This window comes from Sciurus vulgaris (genome assembly GCF_902686455.1).
Source record: "Sciurus vulgaris genome assembly, chromosome: 8".
NCBI lineage: Eukaryota > Metazoa > Chordata > Mammalia > Rodentia > Sciuridae > Sciurus > Sciurus vulgaris.
This window is the reverse complement of record NC_136468.1, coordinates 50,984,554-51,011,388: the sequence shown is the minus strand read 5'-3', so window position 1 is coordinate 51,011,388 and position 26,835 is coordinate 50,984,554. Positions and strand designations below refer to the sequence as shown.

Sequence of the window (26,835 nt, the reverse complement as noted above, 5' to 3'; positions counted from 1 at the left end):
ATAGGGTTCTTATAATTGAAATAGTTTATACTTCAAGTTTTCCACACAACAATAATAAATTGTAAGAGTACCTTACATTGGAAGGCACAGCAAAGCTAGGAAGACTCACCTCACTGACTTAAATAGTAGATGGTGGAATGAAGGTTTTCCAATGAAGATAATCTAAACAGTTTTGTAGCAACTCTGTATTTGTTCTTTGTAGTTAGTATGAGAAACAATTATTCTCTCTTCATGTTAGGGAGCAATTCAATTCCGTGATGTATAACTTAAAATTCCCAATTATAGTTTTTCTTCTTAAAATTTTCAAGGATTTAATATTGCTTACAAATGTTAAAGATTCCTTTTAAAAACAACATTTGACTACAAACCTATACTTCTACACTTTGAAGTTTAGGGAAGGGCTAAAGTTTTACCTTTTGGAGCAAAAATAATATTTGTCTAAATACATCAACTTTGAGACTTTGTCTTAAATAATTCTGAAATAAACACTTCCAATTTAACATTTTCACTTATGTTTTTGAAATAGGACAATATAATGGTCAAAAATTATGAAAGCAGGGCTGGGGTTGTGACTCAGTGGTGGAGTGCTTGCCTAGCACGTTTGAGGCACTAGGTTTGAGCCTCAGCACCACATAAACAAATAAATAGAGGTATTGTGTTCATCTACAACTAAAAATATTTTTTTAATTATGAAAGCAAAATAATCCGAGGAGCCAGAGATGTCAAAATTGCTGAAATTAAACTGTTCACTGACAGCACCATAGCATTAAATCTTGAAATATTTATTTTTCTGTCACTATGAAATTCCAAATTCAAAATTGGAAAATACTTTATGGGTCAGTTAAAGTATAACACTTAACATTTTGGGTAGTTGAAAAGTCAAATGTTTGAAGGCTGAATACTGCCTAAGAAAAATTTCACTGATCTGAAAAATTTTGTGTGAAGAGGTATTGATCATTACAGGTAATTATGCTTTAATAGGAAATAGAAAAGTGATGTTTCTTATAATAGTTGTATCCCACGTTTACAGTTTTCCTCTTTGGACCTCATGTTAGCTATTTTTGGTGTTCATATGCCAGTTTGGTGAAAACCAGCAGTCAGCTGCTGCTTTTTGCAGCTATTTTCATTTCTTCCTTTTCTAACTTCAACATCTTTAATCATACCGTATAAGTGGTGTAGATCTAAAAAGTATACTAAAGGAGTCAGAATAGGTTGGATTTTCTTCTTTTCCTGCTTGCTGACAAAACTTAAGCAGTTACATTCATTAATTTTTTATTATTGCCATGATAATAGTTTTGTGTTTATGTTACCATCTTATTTTGAATGCTGCCATATTAAGATAGTGGAATAACAGCAAAATGAATTTCAATTCTAGAGTGCATGTTATGGGAGGTTGCTTTTTTTTGTTAAAAGATTTTTCTTAGCTTTAGTCATTTTCACAGTTCTTTCTAATTTTCAGAAATTTTTTGGTAGACTGTGGTATACGTGATCTTCTTTCAGGAAGCCTACAAGAGTAAAACCACGTTTGACTTCACTTAATATATGGTTTGGCAGGTGAAACCCCAAATGTCTTAAACTGATCTTCATTTTTAGCAATGTTTCAGACTAAGACTTTTTTACTCACTGTCAAAGGAATATGTGTATTTTTCACATACCCCCAGTACAAGATCTGTGTCCTGCTCCTGACTTTGTACTCACAAAATGTGTGTCCCTTTTTCTTAGTATTTAAAGTACAATTATATAGTAGAGGTCTTTATTAATACTGCCAGTTACCTAGAAAAATAATGAAAATTATTTATTATTAATCTTTGTTCAGAATATAGTTGAAAAATGTCTACTTTTTTAAGTTGCCAGAGATCAGATACCTAATACATGATAAATTCTAGACAAGCTGTTATATATCATTTTTTAGCTGAATTTATTTATTTTTATTTTATTTTTTTATTTTTACAGATGCATTTTGATTCATTGTACACAAATGGGGTACAACTTTTCACTTCCATGATTGTACACAATGTAGATTCACACCATTCCTCTAATCATACATGTACATAGGGTATTAATGTCTCAGTCCACTATCTTTCCTTTCCCCACCCACTCCCGCCCCATTTTCCTCTACACAATCCAAAGTTCCTCCATTCTTCTCTTACCCCACCTCCATCCCCCCTTATTATATATCGTCATCCACTTGCCAGAGAAAACATTCAACCTTTGGTTTTTTGGGATTGGCCTATTTCACTTAGCATAATATTCTTCAACTCCATCCATTTACCTGCAGATGCCGTAATTTAATTCTTTATGGCTGAGTAATATTCCATTGTGTATATATACACCACAGTTTCTTTATCCATTCATCACTTGAAGGGCATCTCGGTTGGTTCCACAATCTAGCTATTGTGAACTGAGCTGCTATGAACATTGATGTGGCTGCATCACTGTAGTATGCTGATTTTAAGTCCTTTGGGTATAAACCAAGGAGTGGGATAGCTGGGCCAAATTGTGGGTTCGTTCCAAGCTTTCTGAGGAATCTCCATACTGCTTTCCAGAGTGGCTGTCCCAATTTGCAACTTCACCAGCAATGTACCAGTGTGCCTTTTTCCCCACATCCATACCAACACTTGTTATTGCTTGTGTTCTTAGTAATAGGCATTCTAATTGGAGTTAGATGGAATTTTCGAGTGGCTTTAATTTACATTTCTGATTACTAGAGATGATGAGCACTTTCTCAAATATTTGTTGATCACTTGTATATCTTCTTCTGTGAAGTGTCTGCCCAGTTCTTTAGCCCTCTTATTGATTGGGTTATTTGTAGTTTTGGTGTAAAGTTTTTTAAGTTCTTTATAAACTTTGGAGATGAATGCTCTGTCTCAACTGTGTGTGGAAAAGATTTTCTCCCACTCTGTAGGCTCTCTTTTCACATTATTAATTGTTTCCTTTGCCAAGAAAAAGCTTTTTATTTTGAATAATCCATCCCATTTATTGGGATAATATTGCTTTTATTTCTTGTGCTCTGGGGGTCTTGTTAAGGAAGTCTGGTCCTAAGCCAACATGATGAAGATTGGGCCTACTTTTTCTTCTATTTGCTGAAGCGTCTAATTCCTAGATCCTTGATCCATTTCAAGTTGAGTTTTGTGCTGGGTGAGAGAGGGGTTTAACTTCATTTTACTGCATATGGATTTCCAGTTTTTCCAGTTTTTCTAGCGCCATTTGTTGAGGAGATTCTTTTCTCTAGTGTATGTTTTTGGCACCTTTGCTAGTATGAGATAACTGTACTTATGTGGGTATGTCTCCATGTCTTCTATCCTGTACTGTTGGTCTACCTGTCTATTTTGGTGCCAATACCATGCCATTTTTGTTACTATTGCTTTATAGTAGAGTTTAAGGTCTGGTATTGTGATACCTCCTGCATCACTCTTCCTGCCCAGAATTGCTTTGGCTATTCTGGGTCTTTTGTTCTTCCAGATGAATTTCATGATTACTTTCACTATTTCTGTGAGGAATGTCATTGAGACTTTAATTGGAATTGTGTTTAATCTGTATAGCACCTTTGGTAGTATGGCCATTTTGACAATATTAATTCTGCCTGTGCAAGAACTTGGGAGATCTTTCCATCTTCTAAGGTTTTCTTTAATTTCTTTCTTTAGTGTTCTGTAGTTTTCATTGTAGAGGTCTTTCACCCCTTGTTAGATTGATTCCCAATTCTGAAGTAAGTTTTTTTTTTTTTTTTTTTTTTTTTTTTTTAGGCTATTGTGAATGGAGTAGTTTTCCTAATTTCTCTTTTAGAGGATTCATTACTTATGAATATATGAATAGAAATGCAATAGATTTATGCATGTTGATTTTATATCCTGCTATTTTGCCGAATCCATCTGTTAGTTCTAGAAGTTTTCTGGTGGAGTTTTTTGGATCTTCATTATATAGAACCATGTTGTCAGCAAATAGTGATAACTTGAGTTCTTCGTTTCCTATTCGTATCCCTTTAATTTCTTTGGTTGTCTAATTGCTTTGGCTCGTATTTCAAGCAAGATGTTCAATAGAAGGGGTGAAAGATGACAACCATGTCTTGTTCCCGTTTTTAGAGGGAATGCTTTCGGTTTTTCTTCATTAAGAATGATGTTGAGGGAGCTGGGGTTGTGGCTTAGCGGTAGAGCACTTGCCTAGCATGTGTAAGGCACTGACTTCAAACCTCAGTACCACATAAAAATAAATAAATAAAGGTATTGTGTTCATCTACAACTAAAAAAAAAAAAAAAAAAAAAGAATGATGTTGACTGTGGGCTTAGCATAGATAGCATTTACAATGTTGTGGTATATTCCTCCTATCGCTATTTTTTCTTGTGTTTTGAGCATGAAGGGGTATTGTATTTTATCAGATGCTTTCTCTGCATCTATTGAAATAATCATGATTCTTAACCTTAAGTCTGTATCAGATGAATTACATTTATTGATTTCTGGATGTTGAACCAACTTTGCATCCCCAGGATGAACTCCCACTTGATCACAGTGCACTATCTTTTTAGTATGTTTTTGAATGTGATTTGCCAGAATTTTATTAAGAATTTTTGCATGTTCATCAGGAATATTGGTCTGAAGTTTTCTTTTCTTGATGTGTCTTTGTTTGGTTTTGGTGTCAGGATGATACTAGCTTGGTAGAATAAGTTTGGAAGGGTTTCCTCCTTTTCTATTTCATGGAATACTTTGAGGAGTATTGATTTTAGTTCTTCTTTGAAGGTTTTGTAGAACTCGGCTGAGAATTGTCTTGGTCCTGGGCCTTTCTGGGTTGGTAGACTTTTGATCGCATCCTCTATTTCATTGCTTGTAATTACTCTGCTTAAATTGTGTATGTCCTCCTGATTCAATATGGGCCGAGCATATTTCTAGAAATTTGTCAATGACTTCAAGAATTTCTATTTTGTTGTGAGTATAAATTTTAAAATGGTTTCTAATTATCTTCTGTATTTCAGTAGTATCTATCATATTTCCTTTCTGATCATGAATTTTAGTAATTTGAGTTTTCTCTCTCCTCTTTGTTAGTGTGGCTAAGGGTTTATCTATTTTCTTTATTTTTCAGATAACTTACTTTTGTTTTGTCAATTTTTTGAATTGTTTCTTTTGTTTTAATTTCATTGATTTCACCTCTGATTTTAATTATTTCCTGTCTTCTATTACTTTTGGTGTTGTTCTGTTCTTCTTTTTCTAGGGATTTGAGCTGTAATGTTAGGTCATTTAGTTGTTGACTTTTTATTCTTTTCTGAAATGTGCTCCATGCAATGAATTTTCCTCTTAGTACTGCTTTCATAGTGTCCCAGAGATTTTGATATGTTGTATGGTCATTCTCATTTACCTCTAAGAATTTTTTAATCTTCTCCCTGATGTTTTCTGTTATCCATGCTTAATTCAATAGCATATTATTTAGTCTCCAGGTGTTGGAGTAGTTTCTGCTTTTTATTTTATCATTGATTTCTAATTTCATTCCATTATGATCTGATAGAACACAAGGCAGTATCTCTATTTTTTACTAAGGGCTCTATTATTTACTAAGGGCTGCCATGTGCTATGTGGCATAACATATGGTCTGTTTTAGAGAAGAATCCATGTGCTGCTGAGAAGAAAGTGTATTAGCTTGTTGATGGATGAAATATTCTACATATGCGTGTTAAGTCTAAATTATTGATTGTGATATTAAGTTCTGTAGTTTCTTTGTTCAGTTTTTGTTTGTAAGTTCTGTCCAATGGTGAGAGCAGTGTGTTAAAATCACCCAGAATCATTGCATTGTGGACTATTTGGTTCCTTGAATTGAGAATTTGTTTGGCGTACATGAATGTGCTGCTGTTTGGGGTATAAATATTTACGATCGTTTTGTCTTTTTGATTTATCATTCCCTTAAGCAGTATGAAATGCCCTTCTTTATCCCTTCTAACTCTGGCTTGAAGTCTACTTTTTCTGATGTAAGGATGGAAACCCCTGCTTTTTTACTGAGTCTGTGTGTGTGATATGTTTTTTCCCATCCATTCAACTTTAGTCTGTGGATGTCTTATTCTATGAGAAGGCAGCATATTGTTGGGTCTTTTCTTTTTCATTTTCTGTCTGTAGGTTCTGCATCTGCAGATTCCACCAACCATGGATCAAAAATATATATAAAATATTGTGTGTTCTAAATACATGCAGTCTTTCCTTGGTAGTATTCCTTAAATAACAGCCATTTATATAATATCTACACCGTTTCAGGTATATAAACAGTAATCTGGAGGTGATTTACAGGAAGGATTTTGGGAGGATGTGCAAAGTGATATGCAAATGCTGAGCCATTTTTTAGAGGGGACTTGAACATGAGTGGATTCAGGTGCCCGTGAAAGATCTTGGAACCAGTTCCCTGAGAATACTGAGGAATGACTGTATTTATTTCATTTATACTTTATCAGTTTTCCATCATTGTCTTTTTTCCCCCATTTGAGAATCTAATCTAGGATCCACATAGCCTTTAGTTGTCATGTCTCCTTAGTCTCTATTAATTCATGAACATTTGTAGTCTTTTCTCATCTTTCATGGTCTTAACACTTTTGAAGACTTACTGCCAAGTTATTTTGTAGACTTGTCTCAATTTGAGTAATATTTTCTCATACTTAGATGGATGTTATGCTTTTTTTTTTTTTTTTTTCATGAGAATACTTTGGAATTTAGTTGCCTTTGTTAGTGCATCAAATTAGAGTCCATGATGTCAGTATGCTGCAGGAGGTGTTAGACTTGATTACTTGGTTCAGTGGTATCTTTCATGTTTCTTCATTGCAAAATTACTATTGTATATTTTATAATTATTGAATACCTTGGGAGAGATGATTTCAGTATTTGCAAGTATCCTGTTTCTCCCCAAACTTTGGCCCACTAATTTTAAAATCTGTTTAGCTAATGCAGTAGGGCAAGAAAAAGAAATAAAAGTGTACAGGTTAAAGCAAGAAATAAACTATATTTAATGTGAATTTAATTTAGACAAGCTCCCCACAACATCAAGTTTTTTTTAACACTTCCTAGAATTAATAAGTGAATTAAGCAGGTTCACAGAAAAGAAAATTAATTGTATTTGAATATACTAGAATTTGATTTTTAAAGTACCATTTATAATAGCATCTCCAAAAGAAATACAGTATAAATCTAATAGTACATATATGTAATATAACATATTTCATGGAGAATATTACGTAGGGATTTTGATTCAGACAGAGAGGGAACTGTCATTTCAGGCAATAATTGTTGTATGTGAAAAAGTAAAAGACACATCTGGCAAATTTCTAAGCAAGACTTCTGAGGATAAATATGACTTAAAAAATTTTTTTTAATTGTCAATGGATCTTTATTTTTTATTTATTTATATGTGGTGCTAAGAATCGAACCCAGTGCCTCAACATGGGTAGGCAAGCACTCTACCACTGAGCCACAACCCTAGCCTAAATATGACTTTTAAATGATGTTCCCTGGTGAATTTCAGGCATGTTGATCACATTTTTAAAATGAAGCAAACTTGAAAATTGCTGAAGACCACAGAAAAAGCCTCCAAATGCCATTATGCTTTTCAGCATGAGTAACAGCAATATTCAATGCACATTTAAGAGTATTTTTTTTTAAAGAGTAGCATGTTACTTTAAGTATCCATGTGATCATTGTTTTCTACATTTCTTTTACATCTTGGATACAAGTTAATTTTCCTATTTTTTCATAGAACATTTTCCTAAAGTAATATTCTAACATGGATCAAAGAAAGTGGTTATTTATTAATCTAACTCAGAATGTTGAAAATGTTTATAAGTTGAGCTGCGTTCTATCAGGGAAGATAACAAAAACAACTGAAAGTTTCCAAAGTCTTAAGAAAGACCTTTCATAACCCACATGATATCCTTCATATTCTTATAGATAGATAGAGAAATAGACAGTGAACTGGAGTTCTTATTATGAATAATAAATACTTAAATATTTAAAGCTATATAGCAAACACAAGTTATTTTACTGATTACAAATATATCACTCATAGATTCTTAAAAAATAAAAAGAATAAAATAAAATCCAGGCTATCCCGAAAAATCCCAGATGTAGTACACTATGATAAGCATAGAGTGTGGGAGGGAAGGATTTTCTCCTCTGATTCAAGATGAGACATTAAGGAAGTAGGATTTTAAGACTAAAGTTTCAATAAACCTCTGAAAGATTAAATACAAAATTTAAGTTATGTAGTGTAAGCCAATTTGTGTGTGTGTGTGTGTGATCATACACACACATATATACACACACATATAAATAAATACAGAGATCAATAGGGGGGTTATTTGTTAATATTAACTGGTTATCTTCCAATAAAAACACTGAGGGGCATTTTGGTTCTTTTTACTTATAGCTTCAAAATGTTTTACTATGCATATGTATTTGTGTGTTTAAAATTTAAAAACCAGTAACAGAGAACCCAAATACCTGTTGGTGACCTCATTAAGTAAAATTGTGGACCAGAAAATGTACTGCTATAGTAAGTAGATAACACCTCTCTCTCAAATAGGCAAATGGCTTCAGGAAATTTTTATATAGTAGTGTCTGCATATTCAAATCACCTAAGGAACTTAAATACCAATGCATGGGGGTCAACCCTAGAGATTCAAATTTAGCTAGTCTGGTTTATAGTTTAGCCAATAGAACACTATGAGATTCTCCAGATTATTAGAATGTACAGCCAAGGTTGAAGAGTCATAATTTTATAAGAGACTTAAATAAACTACTCATTTGTTTTTTTCTGTTCTTTCAGTTGTTTTCTGTTGAAATTGTTATTACCCTGTACAAATATTGTGTTGATGTATTATTTTTATTTTTTAAAATTGTGTTTTAGTGTCCAGTCTGCCATTATATTAATTGGGTAACATGGTAGACTCTTACGTTCTCTGCCTCTAAGTTTTTCTGCCCTCCATTCCATCTTCTACATTGTCACTGTAGTTCATTTTCTAATTATAAAATAATTATATCCTGGCCCTGCATAAAAGTCTTTAATTTTCTGTTCTTTTCAGGTTAAACTATAAGTTTCTTATCTGGCCCAAACTATTTTCAGTTTTATCTTCTGTTCATTCAGTGCTCGGGACCCTGAGCTCCATGCATACTCACCAATTCTCCAATTCTTGCATAGAGTTCCCGCCCCCCCCATACCTGTCTTTTGCTTATGCAGATCACTAGTTTTGATCATTGTGTTAACTTCTGTTACTGTGTCAAAAACCTGTGACAATCAACTTAAAAGGAGGAAAGGTTTATTTTGGTTTGGCTTTTCTAAGTTTTCAGTCCATGGTTACTTGATCCTGTTGCTTTGGGCCTGTGCTGACACAGTACATCATGATGGGAGCACGTGGCAGGAGTCCTGTTCAACTCATGATGGTGGGGAACCAAAAAGACTGAGGAAGGAGCTGGGGTCCCAATATCCTCTTCAAGGGCATGCTCCTGGTGACCTAACTTCCTCCCACTATTCCCCATGTGAAGTTTCTATCACCTTCCAGTAGTGCCACTGGCTAGGAACCAATCCTTCAACAAATTAGCCTCTTATTCAAACTATAGTAATCATTGTTCAATAACAGATTCCGAAATAAGATTTATTGGAATGGAAAAAAAAACTGGCATTCATTGAACACACTAACCAAGGACTCTTAGGTACAGTACATAAAGTTATTCTTGTAATCCTTACAGCCATGTCTAATAAATAGTAATTTATTTGCTATATAAATTGGAACATGAGGCTTTTAGAGGGTAAATAACTTGCTTAAAATTACAGAGTGTAGGCAAATATGATATTTCATATTTCAAGCAGTATTTGTTTCTGTGACCTTATACCACCCACCTCACATTGCTTCACCAGTTCATGCCCATAAGATCTTTATCATAACCTCTTTCCAGATTCAGTACATAAACATTTGATGTTTTCATCCTTGTTTTAAATTTTTTATACTATAAAGAAATATATTTACTTAAAAATAAAGAAGTATATTTACTAATCATAAAGTTATGATACTTTTGTTCTTTTTATAATGTTTTATTAGTTTCCTGTTATCTGAGTTTCAGTAAGTTGTGGTTTTATATTTTCATTTAAAAATTTTTCTTTGATGTTATAAGCACTGAACGGTTTATTTTCCTTTACTGTACTTTAAGACTATTTTGTAATTCTTACTTGAATAAAATTTCTTATATTTACTATTCCACAAATTGGCTGAGTAAGATTTATATGGAAATTTAAGTGTATTCAACCATAAAACTCAGTCAAGCTGATTTCCTGCTTGACTGATGTGAAGAGGAAACTTGAAAAGCTCATGTATGTAAACTTTTATAGTACAGCCTATGAAACCATAACAGTATCTGTGTGATAAAATATTATAGTTTAACAAGAAGCTAACTTGGGCAGTGTTAAAAATTTGAGATTTTTTTTAGCTAAGATAAATTTCATAAAATATAGCATTGTTTTTGCCCTTTACATATGCTTCTCAAATTTTTTTTAGTGTTTTTAATTCTTCTAAGATGCTCCTTATAATTATTGTTTTATAAGCTAATTTGAATAACTTTTCCTTCATTAGGATGTGAAACATGTTGCAGAAGCATTCAAGAAGTGGCTAACAGAGAAAAGAAAAAAGCGCCACTGCTTATTAGAAAAGAAAACAAAGCAAAACATGGGAAATACAACCACCAAATTCCGTAAAGCACTCATCAATGGTGATGAAAACCTGGCCTGCCAAATATATGAAAACAATCCTCAGTTAAAAGAATCCCTTGATCCAAATACATCTTATGGGGAGCCCTACCAGCACAATACTCCATTGCACTATGCTGCTAGACATGGAATGAATAGAATATTAGGGTAAGTATTACTATAAAACAATTGATGACAAATTGGTGAAAGGGGACAGCAACTGTGATCTTGAAAATATATACAGACATGTACATGTTATGTAGTATTCCAATGAGTTAACTTTCTAAAATTAAATATGCCTACATTGTTTATGATTCTTTATCATACCTGAAACATTATACTGAAATATTATACCTAAATTAAACTGGAAGTTTGAATAATGAGGTTGGTTCATATATTCTTATTGCTATAATTATATTTTGATCCTTATTGTATTTCATAGTATGAACAAAATATAGTATTTAATTTATATTTCAATTCTAAAGAAATACTTTTTTTGATAGCTATCAAAAAATTATAGGGAACAGTGCCAAAGGCAAAGTTGTAAACTTTGACTTGCTGTTTTAAGTTGAGGAACAGATACTTTTGCCTCACCTAATCATGGTCAGGTTTGAGTTCCTTCCTTTTTTGTGGGGTTCATTTGCTTGAAAAGACTTTTCTAAAGGCAAAATATTTTCCTAAAAGTGAAAATACTGATAAACGTTAAAAATATCTTTTCAACAAGAAATAACTATTGGGTCTGGGGTTATAGCTGAGTTGGTAGAGTTCTTGCCTTGCATGCATAGGTCCTGGAGCACAAAAAAAAAAAGCATTATTGACAGCAAATATATAAAGATTCTTATTTAATTATATGGAAATTTCATATATTCACTAACTTATGAGAGAAACAAAGGATAGCACAATAGTTCCAAAAGTTTGTTTTTTAGAAGTAGATTGTATAGCTGTGAAAATTGGATCTGAAAGAGAAACTCTTCAGTGACATTTAATTCTTAAATCAGTATTCAGAGCTCTTTAGAACTTGACAAAAAACTGAACTTTCAGCCTTCGTTAATATTTCTTCTATTGTTTCGATTTAGCTGCTCTCGTTGATATATTCAGAACATGCCCTGATTGTTCTGTTTGCCATGTCCATGCTGCTATCTGTGCTGAGAGTATCCCTCTCCTCCACTCTTCTCACTTTTCAATTTCCTATCTAAATTTACTCTTCCATCAAGGTCCTTTATGTGTTACTTCTGTATTCATAAACTGTCACATCCCTCAGGAACTTCAGGTTTTTTTTTTTTAACTTCTATGACTCTTTTTTGTTTATTAGCATCACTTATTTGCTATAAACTACCTCATTATATTTTACAGCTTTGTTTATTTTCTTTCTGCCTGTTTACAACTATTTTTAGGTACCCTATTTATACTTCTAGCATCTACCATAGAAGCTTAGGTAGATAGAAGTTTTTGTAAGATCATTACATAAGGAAATATCTTATAATCAAAACTTGTGAATGTGAAAAAAAATCTGTAAATATTTCAGGTCATCCAGACCTACAATTTTATCAAGTATACATTGGTTTTTTTTTATTGGTATTGCTGTTACCTCATTTTCGCATTTGGTTTTTGTTTTCATTTGTCTAAAAATACCTGCATATAATCCACCTCTAACTTAGTGTCTTTGAAATTTTGTATTTTTATAGCAGATTGGGTTTTACAATTGGGTCTCTCCTATTGACACCAACATATTTGCTGGTATAATCACAGGGAAGCAGGGAGCTGAAACTCCAAACTTCAGTTCTTGCATTCTGATGAAAGAAAATTTAAAGTCAGACACCAAAACCATACAAGAGAACTTTATTATAAGTAAAAGTGAGGTGAAAGTAAAGTAAAAGCAGTGAGGCTTAAGCAGAGAGCACTTTCAAGAGAGTAGGCAGTTTCTGAGCAGAGAACAACAAAAGATACAACACTATCTCCAAATTTATTACTGTTTGATGTTTGCTAGAATTGGGGACCACCTTCTGCACTCTTTGCCCATCAGGTGTTCAACGTTTCCTTTACATCTGGTAGTAGTTGCCATCCTATTTAGGGGGGCTTCATCTGCAAGTCAATCCCATGTTAATGTAGGCACTGGGCTCAGTAGCTGGTCCGAAGTTACCTTAGCATGCTTATGCTACTAGAGGAATCTTCCATCTTTAGATGAATGGAGACATAATTTCTAGCTTCACCCAACCTCAGTGGACCCAGTCAAGTGTTAGTCCCTTTAAATCTTTCCTTTTGATGTATTTTCCCATTAGCTCCTTTGCTTCTGTTTTATTTTCTACAAATTAACTATCACCCTTTGCTTTCTTATCCACTTCTAATGTAGCTTAAAGACCCTAAAGTAATTTAAAGAACATATGCGACCTTGCCATGCATTTCATTTCTCATAGCTAGCTACTACCTAACAATATGATAATAGTTAATGTATATTTAGGGCTTGATATTTTCTAGGCTCTATTAACAGTGCTCTATGTGACTTATCTCAGTCCTCATTATAGTTCTATGAGGTACTATATTGTCCATATTTTACAGGTAAGAAAACCGAAGCTCACTAAGGTTAAGCAGCTTGTCAGGACTCTTCTAGCTTGTTAGTGGCAAAGCTAGTTGCCCAGGCAGATAACTGTAGGCTTTGGATTCTTAAACCACTATACAACCTCCTGTAGTCATATCAAGGCTGTGTTAGCTACTTATTAGCAAACCAAGTTACTTAGTCATTCCGAACTTTAACTTCCTTATCTATAAAGTGGTTATTAATCTCACAGAGTTTATAGGACAATTAATCACTTAATATATTATGTGTCTATTATGCTGCCTGACATGTTGTTGTTAATCTTTTTTACTTCTCACTTCTATAATCCTAAATATCTTAAAATCATTCTTGATTTCCTCATATTCTTAACCTAACATGCTACTAATACTAGATTCATTAAGTTTACCTCTTGGATTACTTATTTCCATTTTTTATTGCCTCAAACTTGGTTCACTCTTAATATCTCTTGCTCTTAATACTTAAAGTATCTGACTCCTAAATGATCTTTGTGTAAGTCTGTCCCTTTTATAATCTCTTTTCCAGATTAATCTTCCTTTCAATGTTCTTTTTCTTGTGAGAAAATTGTAACAGTGTCCTATTGTCTGCATTATTCTGCTTGACTTCCAAAACACTCCCTACTTCTGCCTTCATTCTACCCAGTTAGCCTAATCTCTCATTACTCTCTTAATGGGATCTGACTGTCAAATTGGTTGGTTGATTCCCTCCTGCTTTTCTTGCTGTAGGAATTATTATACTCCCCCTTAACTTTGTTCCTGTTGCTTTTAATTCTAAAATATGTTCTTTCTTCTCCAGTTACTGTCATTTTTAGTCCTAAATATGAGGTTTCTGCCTTATATTGGATTCATCCCCAACTACTTGAACCTAAAATATACTTTCTATTCTTTTAAATTCCTACATCTTGCATTTAAAACCATACTATCATTATTAAACTCATCTCCACTAGATTGTAAATATCATAAATACAATGTTAAACACTTAGTATTATTTTCACTAGTTTAATTATTCTAACATGATGTTTTTGTTTTGTTGAGTGTTTTTAGTGAAATTACAAAACTATTGATTTAGTCTACTAATGTTTGAATATTCCAGTAATGTTTAATATCAAGTCTTATCTACAATTAAAATTTGAGTCCCATTGTAAAACATACTTAAGTGTTATTGTTACTGAGTTAATATGTATATTTTAACAGAAGAAACCAAGTAGCAAAATATTTTTTGACTATTTATAATATAACTTCCAAATATACATTATAAATTGGAAAAATTATATAAGAAAATCATTTAGAGCCAAGAATGGTGGTTCATACTTGTAGTCATGGTTACTTGGGAGGCTGAGGCAGGAGAATTACTTGAGTACACAAGTTTGAGACTAGCCTGGGCAACATAGTGAGACCCCCATTTGGAAGGAAGGAAGGAAAGAAATAAGACTGCCACTCTTAATTATTGTTTGTTCATACAAAAGATAATCATTTAGTCTGGTGATTCTTAAAATGTGTTGTTAGGACTCCTGGATCCTAAGAGTCTTTCAGATGTGGAGTCAAGACTATTTTTGTAATATTAAGGTGTGATTTGTCTTTTTCACTATGTTGACATTTGCAGTGATAATGCAAAAATGGAGGGTCAAAACTGTTGGTGCTTTTAATGAATCAAGGCAATGGCAATATCACTTGTTGCATTTTTGGTGTAGTATCAAATATGAATGTTCATAGTTATTTGAACAATTTTTAAAATCGTTCCCCTTTCTAACTGTATAAAGTCTGGATTTTCTTCACGTACTGTACTTGAATCAAAACAATGTATTACAACAGATTGAATCTGTCTTCTACTGAACCAGACATTAAAAGAGATTTATAAACAAATAATGCTATTCTTTCACTTAATTTTTAAAAATTGTTATTTTTTGTTTTAAAATGTTTTATAGCTAATATGTAATGGATTTATTTTTTAATTAATAAATAACCCACAAACCATAAACAAGCCCTCTATTTTTCTCTATACCCAAGTCTTGTATGTTTGCATTCTACTACACCACCCTGCCTTTTTTATGGGAAACCAAATTCATACTCAGAGTTACTGCTTAATGTAGCAAAAGGCCATGCATGGATTTTGGTGCCATTGTGTTTTAAGTTGGGTATATGATTCATTAGTTCTGTCTTCTGTAGATTAGATTCTTTGGAAATAAAAGAGTCCTGTCTTTGGGTATACATAAATATAAAGTCTTTATTAGAGTACGTCTTTCCTAAGCATATATAAATATCAAGGTCTGTAGCTTCAAAGATTCATTAAAATATAGTTTCCAATTAGTGATTTCTATTTTTTTTTACTCTTTTATGTTTCAGGAGTTATTATTTTTAAATGAATTGAAATACAGGCCTCCTCTCCCATTCCCCAGTTTGCATGGAAACCCCGTAAGGGCAAGACCTTACTGTGTTTTCTTTATATGCTTAATTTCTCAAATAGTACCTGGCGAATAATGAATACTCAGCCATTGTGGCACAATAAAAGAGTTTTAAAAGGATCCAAAGGTGTAATATACATTATTGACATTAAATAGGATTGTTGCAAGAAATTGAAGTTGGTGGAGGAGAAAACTGATTTTGGAGGAAGCTCAGTTAAGTATGAGATGATAGCAAAATATGCAAGAGAACCGGCATATAAGAAGTTATAACATAGTTTAGAGGTTAGATGAAAAGTCATATAGGATGACAGGAACATTAAAAATTACCACAGAAATAATAGTAGAAGCCTTTGAGAGAAAGCATGTTTCTGTCACCATTGCCTATCATTTGAGTTCTGACCAAACCTAATTTTAAAAGGGTATTCACAGAAGCCATTGAAGGATAAATGGCTCTGAGAGTGGATGTACTCTTGAATTTATTGGGAAAGAAAACGGAGTCAAGAAATGTCTTATTTTCTTCAGTCAGAGGTTGGAAGTAGAGCCAGTATCATAGGTAAAATGAAGTTGTACTGAAAAAAAAAAAGAGTATTATTGAAAAGGTGTGTGGTTATGGAAAGCAAGGTAATATAAGAAGGTCAGGGAAGAAATGAAAGCAGTTTCAGATTTAGAATAAAATTAAGGACAATGACAAAGAATTAGCTTTTAAGAAATTCCTGGAGGTATGAGAGAATAAAATTTCAGTGAATTAATAAGAATAGGGTCAAACTGAAGTGGAGTCTCAGTGTAAAATGAATAGAGGTAACAGTTATAAACTGATTCTGAGAATTAACATTGAAGGAATCTAGAAACCCCATGGCTTCTAGATGGGTTATTAAGTCAAAAGAAAGGGATTTTTTTTCCAGGTGTTTTACTCAGTGCACCCTCCTGTTTATCATGTCCTGACCTTGTTCCAGAATTAACCTTATAATCAAGTGGTAGAAAACATTTCATAACTACCAACATGGTTACAGAAAATAGTTTATCTAAAACTTACATATTGACTGACATTTTTCCAAACTTATATTCAATTTCATGGTGATAAGAACCTGAGCTCTCTCAACAGAAAGCTAAAAGAATAACTGATATATTGGAAAAGAGAATAGAAAAAGGTAGATAAATATGTTCAACAGAATTTTTGTAAGAATATGAATTTTAGTAATTTCTTTCTAAATTAAATTTTTAAGAAATGGACTTTTTTTGGTTGATGGCAATAACTTCTAGAAGAGGTATTTATCTTGACTATATTTTGAGATTCTGGTTTTAATTTTATTAGTTACTCTAATCATAAGTACAAGGAGATATGGTAATTTTATCATTAGCCATTGATATAAGGGAAATATTTTAATTAAGCAACATAGTAGCATAATAAAACAAATTGCCCATATTTTTCTTTCCCTTAAACTACTATTAGAATTATTCTATGTTCCCTTCTACTTTTTATACATAAGTATTCAGGGGATTGTAAAGGGAAGTGAAATTATTTACTTATATTTTCATTTAGCTGTTTGTGGGTATACTTTTAAGCAACTTAAATTTTCCATTGGGTAGGCAATACCTTGATTTATATCTCCTTTTGTCACACATTTAAGTGGTTCCCAGATTTTTCTATTCAAAATAACACTGTATTGAATCTTCAGTGTTCCTATAGATTTTTATTTCTTTCAAGTTATTTCCTTTAAGATACATTTCCAGGAGTAGGTTTACTCAAAGAATCTGAATCATGCATTACTTGTTAGGAACTATTATGTAATTTGCTCAGGATCACATAAAAAAGTGATAGATAGAACATAGCAGTCTGGTAGTAGATGCTGTGTTCTTGGCCAGTTTTTATATATTGCCAGCTTGAGAGATCCCCAACCCCATGTCACTGATCTAGATCATGGAAGTTTAATATGCATTCCATTTATCTGTCAAAATTATATCATGAATTTACTATGTGTAACACTGTTAGTGATTCAAGAAAGAGCAGGATATGGGCTCAGCCTGACATGCCTATAAGCTAAGTGAAAGAGGGGAGCAGATATGTAAAAAAGTAACTATAATAGAATGAAATGACTTATGAAGTTATGGTGCTATGTGAGGACAAAAATGAAAGTGGTCAGTTCAACTGGGGGAAGGCAACCTAGTGTAAAAAAGAGACTTCTAAGTAAGGTTGGGTTTGCTTTTAGGTAGTGTTGGTCATTTCCTGGGAAATAGCAAAGCAAGCATTGGAGAGTACTGTGAGTGCCTAGACTGTAAATGCTGTGCGTAACTGTGGGGGAAAATATGCATGGAGAGAAAAATCTGAGCAAATTTCACTGAAACTTTGGACCTAGGCTAAAAACTGAGCCTTGGAAGTTAATCATGACTTAATAGAGATTGAGAACTCCAGAGAGATTTATCTCCTGAAAGATACTTATGTTTGAAAGAGTTTGAAGAGTAGATGAGAACTGTGATCATGTAGATATTTCCTAAATTGTAAAAATCAAGTTGTTGATCTTTCCTTTCCCTTAGAGATATCTTTTACATTCCAGAGGGTCAAAACTTAGGGTTCTTCCCTAAGATAATTTTTTATACTGAAGGATGGATTTATTTCTCTCCATCTCCAGAGAGGAGGAGGTCTGCTGTACAGATTACTTTATAACCTCCCACATTTTTATTTTCAGTGCTCCTTACCATATTAGTTTCCCTTGGCTACTGTCACAACTGCCAGAAATGTTATGGCTTAAAACAATACAAATTTTAATTATATTACAGATCTAAAGATCATATGGTTCCACTGGACTAAACTCTAGATGTTGTCAAGGCTGCATTCCTTTTGTGTCCCTCCAAATTTGTGTTTTAAATCCCAAACCCCAAGGTATTAGGAGGTGGCACCTTTGGGAGGTGGTCAGATGTCATGTTGGAGCCCTTGTGAATGAATTCATGCCCTTTCCTTGCCTTTTCCAACTTCTAAAAGCTGCCTGCATTTATTGGCTCATGGCTCCTTCTTTCTTCTTTAAAGCCAGCAGCATACATACATCTTTCAGTCTTTCTCTCTTATTACATTGGACCCAGTGAATGATCCAGAATAATCTCCTCATCTCAGAATTTTTACTTAATCACATCTGCAGAGTTCCTTTTTACCATTTCAGGTAACATATTTACAGATTCCTAGCCTTAGAAAATGGATATCTTTGGGGTAGATGCATTATTCTGCTTACACTCACCTATAAGGCAAATTCTAGTACATGTAGGATGACATCTGATCTCTCTTTTTGCATTGCACCAGTGGGAAAATTGGGATATGAGGAATTAACATGGTTGTTAGAAGTAACTAGTAATAATTCATCTTTTTCTGCTCCAGAGAACTCATGTCTACTTTTAGGACAAGCTAATAAATGCAGTTGCTAAAATTCCAGTTAGTTTTAAAGGACTACACTACTGAGCTCTCTAGAGTCTCGAATGGTAAAAGCTGAGAGAGTTAGAGTTGTTCAGAAAGTTGTCTGGGTCCTTCTGCTTGAGACTGGATCTCTTACATGGATTTTTTCCCCCTAAGAGCTTTGCAGCTTGGCTAACTACTTCTAATCAAATACTCTGCCAATTCCTTTATGATCAGTTTTTATCTGTCAAAGCAATGCGTTTTTAACTAGACTACCCTAAAAGCAATCCAAATGTAATGGATTTAAGACTGAGCTCTTTTCCGTTTCCTTTACTGTTCTGTTCTTGGATATGAGGATCTTAATGATCTTAGACCTCCACAGTAAATGCAGGCATTCATCTTCAGATGAACTTTGTATGCCCATTTCATAGTATACTTATAGGCTGCCTATATTATAGCAGGTCTTTTCCAACCCATTTTCCAGTATCCCATCATAGCCACCAATTGGCTCAACCATTAGTCTTAGGACCCTAGTTTATGAATAAATTAGGAGTGGGATAACTTCTAGATCTGAGTTTGACCGCAGTTAAGGCAACTTACTTAGACTTATCTAGGGTAAAGGCTCCCACCATCAAATTAGATGTTGTCTTTGAGAACAAACTACAACTTATTCTCATCAGAAGTATATTGTACTGTGTGCTGTTGTTTGAATGCTTGTGCCCATGTTTAAATCCTGGCCCCTGAGGTGATGGTATTGGGGCCTTTGGGAAGTGATCAGGTTGTGGGATTGAGATTAGTACCCTTATGAAAGAGGCGCCAGACCACTGCCTTGCCCCTCCTACTGTGTGAGAACACAGCAAAAAAGCCTTTCTGAAATGCCCTCAACAGACACCGCTGACATCTTGGACTGTCCAGTCTCCAGAACTGTGAGAAATAAATGCTTGTTGTTTATAAGCCATTCAGTTTATGGTATTTTTGTGATAGCAGATCAGGAAAACTTAGATAGTATGGAAATATATGCCTTCTTATTCCAAAGGCTAGCTCGATGACCTTCAGGTAGAGAAAAATTTTCCTAGATTTAAAATTTTAGTCTTAGACTTATGGATTATGTGTTTTTAATATTAGTTGTCACCATGGTTATTAAGTAAATTTGTGTGATGGGGAGGACAGTAAAGGCAAAAAAATTAAAGTAAGGATTCTTAAGGCACCCTAAGACATTTATGTAATGACATATTAATCTGTAAATTGCTACTTTGCTTTCTTCTTTCTTTTCCTTTTCATTCTCCACTCCTTCATTTTCCCTTTTTTTTATTAGCAATTACTGTATAGATATTCATGGTTTTTTTTAGTATTATTGTTCTATAATGGAGATTTTTGAAACTGTAAGAATTAATCCTTCAACTTTTTGTGAACCAAACACTTCAAAAATTAGACTGTAAGCTTTGAACTAGAGTACCTCTGTTAAATTAGTTATTTCTTATATATTTTAAGTGGTTTTCATTCTTCCTTCCATTTTAGGACTTTTCTTTTTGGTAGAGATGGAAATCCAAATAAACGGAATGTCCACAATGAAACATCTATGCATTTGTTGTGTATGGGACCTCAAATTATGATATCTGAAGGAGCCCTTCATCCGCGCTTAGCACGCCCTATGGAAGATGATTTCAGAAGAGCAGATTGTCTGCAGATGATCTTAAGATGGAAAGGAGCAAAACTTGACCAAGGCGAATATGAGAGAGCAGCTATTGATGCTGTTGATAACAAGAAAAACACACCCCTTCACTATGCTGCTGCCTCAGGGATGAAAGCTTGTGTAGAGGTAAAACTTGATTTCTTTTAATATTCTGCATCATAAAATTTGTATCTTGTTAATAGGTAATAATAAGGGTTTCTTTTGTTTGTGTTAACATTCTTTAAACTAGCGATTTTTGTCCCTTTTGTCATTTTGAAATAATAACCCTTTAAAGTTAAAAAATTATCTTTAACTTTATTTATTTATTATTTATTTTGGTTATCGGGGATTGAACTCAGAGGAGCTCAACCACTAAGCCACTTCCCTAGCCCTTTTTATATTTTATTTAGAGGACAGGATCTCACTAAGTTGCTGAGTCTGTCTTTGAACTTGTGATCCTCCTGCCTCAGCCTCCTGAGCCACTGGGATTACACTGCACCTGACTTCTTTAACTTTATTTTAATGTTGTTTTAGCAGGTAAATAGTCAACCCTTTAAATAAATCGGAATCAAAATAACTAAAATTTGCCAACAAAAGTAGTCATCAATTAAGCACTGTCATATTGAGAGTAAGAATTTTAGTCAAGATGCATTCTGATTTTTTTGCTGATTGTTTTTTTTTAGCCAATTTATGAAATTTATACTTGTCAGATATGGTGATCTTGAGAAGTAGGACCTATAGATATTTTTCTCAAATTGATCGGTTAATTAAGCAAGGGATAAACATAAATTCTTTTATTGGAGTCTTTAAAAGCATTTTTTATTTTTAAACTTTTTTATGTTTGGTCTGTAAAGTGCTCTTAAGTACATACACTACATTCGAGTCTTTAACATGTATTAAATATATAGATATATCTAATATATTTTACTAATATGTATAAAATACCTAACAACAGATTTGGATACAGTGGTCTATATAACATGGGATGTTAGCTAAACTAAGATACCATTACTTTGTTTGATAACATCACTACTATACATACATCAGAACAGATTTTTCTCAGCTGCCACCATCCATGTCACTCCATATATAACTTATAAATTTCTTTTATATAGATATATTTAACTATAAGTGGGGAGCATTTTAGGTGGATAAGAGTATTTTCATTTCAAAAAATGTGTGTCTTTATTGGAAAAGCAGTGATCCTAATGGAATTAAAATATATATCTGAATATTTTAAATTTAATGTGTCTTTAATGGTATACTTCTAAATTAATCAATATATCAAAAATATTGAATGTATTATATTAAAGAATTACAGCCACTCATACAATTCCGTTTGTCTATCTGAAGTCAGTTCTTTTCACTTCTAGAACTCTTATGATCTTGTCTTTTGTTTACTGCTATTGTGATGCTTGTTAATCTTTTAAAATCTGTGATTTTATTTTTTGTGTTTGTCACCTTTGCTCACTAGTTAGTGAGTGACACTCATTAACTTGAGATTGTTCTTTCAAGCAGTGCTAACACTGATTCAGTGTAGTGGAAGGATATTCTGGATTTTATTTCACAGGGAGTGGCTAATGAAATTCTTTTTACTGAAGGCTTTGTGGATATTGTTATCTTTTTACCTCCTGTGAAAGAATCCCTGCTGTAGTGACTCACCATTATTGATAGGACTGCATCATATTCCTCAAGTGGACTAGGGTAGAAAATAGCTTATTCTTGATAGTAATAATAATGCTTTTAAGAGGCTTGTTTTAATATCATACTTCCAAAATTTGTATCATTGCTTTAGTAGTTCTTGATTTTGAAGTATTCTTACAATGGTGTGCCTTTACCAGCTTTATTTTTTGTTAAATAAGGGAAGTTAGTATGAGATTTATTTTGACACGTGTGTGTGCATCATGCACAAGAGAGAGTGTATTTGTACTTTAACTGTTTGATCTATCAGCATATCATTGCATAAACCACACCATCATTTGATGACTGTTTTCATTTTTCTGTATTCCAAAGAGTTCTTTGACTTAATGTAAAACATTCCAAATATAGTTTTATGAATACCTTACATTTATTTTAGTAATCATTTCAGCATGTTATTTTGCCCATATAAACTTTATCTTTAATTTACATTATTTGACTCTACTCTCCTTTAGACTTAGGCTCTTATTGACTTGATTGTTTGTTGTTAAAATTAAACTATGAATTTTCCAGGAAAGCATGTTTTAATTGATCTCCAGAGTCCCTATTGTGTTTTCTTGTATAACTGCATAAAATAAATACATTATAATATGAAACCTACTATATATTACTATAGTTCCTAGAATATTAGTCTTTACGTGATATCACACTACTTTGATGAATAGGAAAGTTTTAGACTTCTCTTATAAAATTTACTATCAAGGGTACTTTAAATATTATTTTTTTCTAAACCTATTTCTTTATATCATTGTTAATCTTTGACTATAAGAATAATAGTGATAATAATTTAACATTTGTATGATACTTTTTAATTTTCATAGTGCTTATTGGTACCAAGCGTGATATAAAGGTTGGAGCTGAGTGAAAGACCATCACCAGATATTTATCAGTTTTTCATGAAACTAAAAAATTATCTTGTGGTGAAAAGCATTGGTATCTAATCTTTTTACTTCAGTAACTGTGAGACTTCATGTGAGCCACTCAGTCTCTGTGATATTACCTCTTGGCTGGTTGGGATAAATAATCTTAAAATTACTTGAAAAAAACTCCTTTTATCACTAATGTTCTATTACTTGAAATACTCCTTTTATCACAAATGTTCTATTAGATGGTGACTCTAGTAACATATTTCCCATTTTTGGTGTCTAGGCATTAAGATTAAGGAGATTATTTTTTCCCACGGTTAAGGCCAACCTCTTATTTAAATGCTCAGACATATTTATGAAAATGTATCTTCTCTAGCTGCTAAAATTTTTTTCATATGTTTATTTAAGAACAGATTTGTTAAAGTTACCATTTGACAATTTCATATATGCATTTATAATTTAAAGTTTCCTGTGGCTCACCATTTGAACCGTGGAAATGAATTATTTATTTTAAAGCTCTTCCTCTATAATAATTGTGATCCATAATAACCCCCACACATGTACAAATAAAACTGAAACTCCTTAATAGTAGACTTCTTCTGAGAATCTCCAGTTGTGAAGATATCACTGGATGTGTATAGAATTGCATATCCATATCTATGATGCCCAACTTTGATTTTTCTGAAGTTTCTCCTGTGCTGTTCATTGCTTCCTGGTTGACTTCCCCATTAGAGCTATTCCAACAGTCTCTCAAATTCCACATTTTTGAAACTGTACCCAGTCTTCCTCTCTACCCACTAGTTTCTCCCCTTACCTTTTTTTTTAATTAAAATATTTTTTATTTTTACAGACACATTTTGATTCATTGTACACAAATGGGGTACAACTTTTCATTTCTATGGTTGTACACAATGTAGATTCACACCATTCATGTAATCATACATATACATAGGGTAATACTGTCTATTTCTTTCTACTGCTTTTCCATCCCCACCCCCTCCCACCCCTTTTTCCTCTATACCATCCAAAGTTCCTTCATTCTTCTCTTTCCCCCATCAGTCCCCCTTGTTATATATTGTCATACACTTATCAGTGAAAACATTCTGCCTTTGGTTTTTTGGGCTTGGCCTGTTTCACTTAGCATGATATTTTCCAACTTCATCCATTTACCAGCAAATGCCATACTTTTATTGTTTTTTATGACTGAGTAATATTCCATTGAATATATATACCACAGTTTCTTTATCCATTCGTCAGTTGAAGGGCATCTCGGTTGGTTCCACAATCTAGCTATTGTGAATTGAGCTGCTATGAACATTGACATGGCTGCATCACTGTAGTATGCTGATTTTAAGTCCTTTGGGTATAAACCAAGGAGTGGGATAGCTGGGTCAAATGGTGGGTCCATTCCAAGTTTTCTGAGGAATCTCCATACTGCTTTCCAGAGTGGCTGCCCCAATTTGCAACTCCACCAGCAATGTACCAGTGTGCCTTTTTCCCCACATCCAAGCCAACACTTACTATTGCTTGCATTCTTATTAATAGCCATTCTAATTGGAGTTAGATGAAATCTTAGGGTGGTTTTAATTTGCATTTCTCTGATTACTAGGGATGATGAGCACTTTTTCATATACTTGTTGTTCACCTGTATATCTTCTTCTGTGAAGTGTCTGCCCATTTCCTTAGCCCATTTATTGAATGGGTTCTTTGTATTTTGGGTGTCATGTTTTTTAAGTTCTTTATAAACTTTGGAGATGAATGCTCTGTCTGAAGTGTGTGTGGCTCCCACTCTGTAGGCTCTCTTTTCACATTATTAATTGTTTCCTGTGCTGAGAAAAAAACTTTTTGGTTTGAATCTATCCCATTTATTGATTCTTGCTTTTATTTTGTGCGCTCTGGAGGTGTTGTTAAGGAAGTCTGGTCCTAAGCCAATGTGATAGAGATTTGGGCCTACTTTTTCTTCTATTTGGTGCAGGGTCTCAGGTCTAATTTCTAGAATCTTGATCTATTTCAAGTTAAGTTTTGTACAGGGTGAGAGATAGGGGTTTAATTTCATTTTACTGTATATGAATTTCCAGTTTTCCCAGCACCATTTGTTGAAGAGGCTATCTTTTCTCCATTGTAAGTTTTTGGCACCTTTGTCTAGTATGAGGTTACTGTACTTATACAGGTATGTCTCTGTGTCTTCTATCCTATACCATTGATCTACCTGTCTATTTTGGTGCCAGTACCATGCCATTTTTGTTACTATTGCTCTATAGTAGAGTTTAAGGTCTGGTAGTGTGATACCTCCTGTCCAGGATTGCTTTGGCTATTCTGGGTCTTTTGTTCTTCCAGATGAATTTCATGATTGCTTTTTCTGTTTCTATGAGAAATGTCATAGGGATTTTAATTGAAATTGCATTAAATCTGTATAGTGCCTTTGGAAGTATGGCCATTTTGATAATATTGATTCTGCCTGTCCAAGAATATGGGAGCTCTTTCCATCTTCTAAGGTCTTCCTCAATTTCTTTCTTCAATGTTTTATAGTTTTCATTGTAGAAATCTTTCACCTCTTTGGTTAGATTGATTCCCAAGTATTTTATTTTATTTTTTTTAAGGCTATTGCAAATGGAGTTGTTTTCCTCATTTCCCTTTCAGATGTTTCATCACTTATATATAAAAATGCTTTAGATTTATATGTGTTGATTTTATATCCTGCTATTTTGCTGAATTCATTTATGAGGTCTACAAGTTTTCTGGAGTTTTTTGGATCCTCTAAATAGAGAATCATGTCATCAACAAATAGTGACACCTTGAGTTCCTCTTTTCCTATTTGTATCCCTTTAATTTCTTTAGTCTGTCTAATTGCTCTGGCTAGTATTTCAAGTACAGTGTGGAATAGAAGTGGTGAAAGAAGGCATCCTGTCTTGTTCCCATTTTTAAAGGGAATGCTTTCAGTTTTTCTCTATTAAGAATGATGTTGGCAAGGGCTTAGCATAAATAGCCTTTACAATGTTCAGATATGTTCCTACTATCCCTATTTTTTCTACTGTTTTGAGCAAAGGGGTGTTATATTTTGTTGAACACTTTCTCTGTGTCAATTGAAATACATATGATTCTTATCCTTAAGTCTACTGACAAGATGGATTACATTTATTGATTTACAGGATGTTGAATCAACCTTGCATTCCTGGGATGAACCCCACTTGATTTGGTGCATTATCTTCTTAGTATGTTTTTGGGTGTGGTTTGCCAGTATTTTGTTAAGGATCCTTGCATCTATATTCATCAAGGATATTGGTCTAAAATTGATGTACCTTTGCCTGTTTTGGGTATGAGGGTGATATTAGCTTCATAGACTGAGTTTGGTAGGGTTATCTCCTTTTTTATTTCCTGGAATATTTTGAGAAGTATTGGAATGAGATCTTCTTTGAAGGTCTTGTAGAACTCAGCTGAGAATCCATCTGGTTCTGGGCTTTTGTTGGTTGGTAGGCTTTTGATGGCTTCTTCTATTTCATTGCTTGATATTGATCTGTTTAAATTGTGTATGTCCTCCTGATTTAGTTTAGGAG

The 26,835-nt window shown here is 33.3% G+C and overlaps 1 protein-coding gene across 4 annotated transcripts in view; it reads left to right on the top strand.

Moving 5' to 3' along the window:
- The window catches only part of ANKIB1 (ankyrin repeat and IBR domain containing 1), a 161,945-nt gene that overhangs the window by 32,793 nt on the left and 102,317 nt on the right, over positions 1–26,835 (top strand). For all 4 annotated transcript variants that reach the window (XM_079152082.1, XM_079152083.1, XM_079152084.1 and 1 more), the window contains exons 2-3: positions 10,581–10,861; positions 20,564–20,864. In XM_079152082.1, the coding sequence (XP_079008208.1) occupies positions 10,674–10,861; positions 20,564–20,864 (489 nt within the window). In that variant the 5' untranslated portion in view covers positions 10,581–10,673. The remainder of the gene's footprint in view (positions 1–10,580; positions 10,862–20,563; positions 20,865–26,835) is intronic.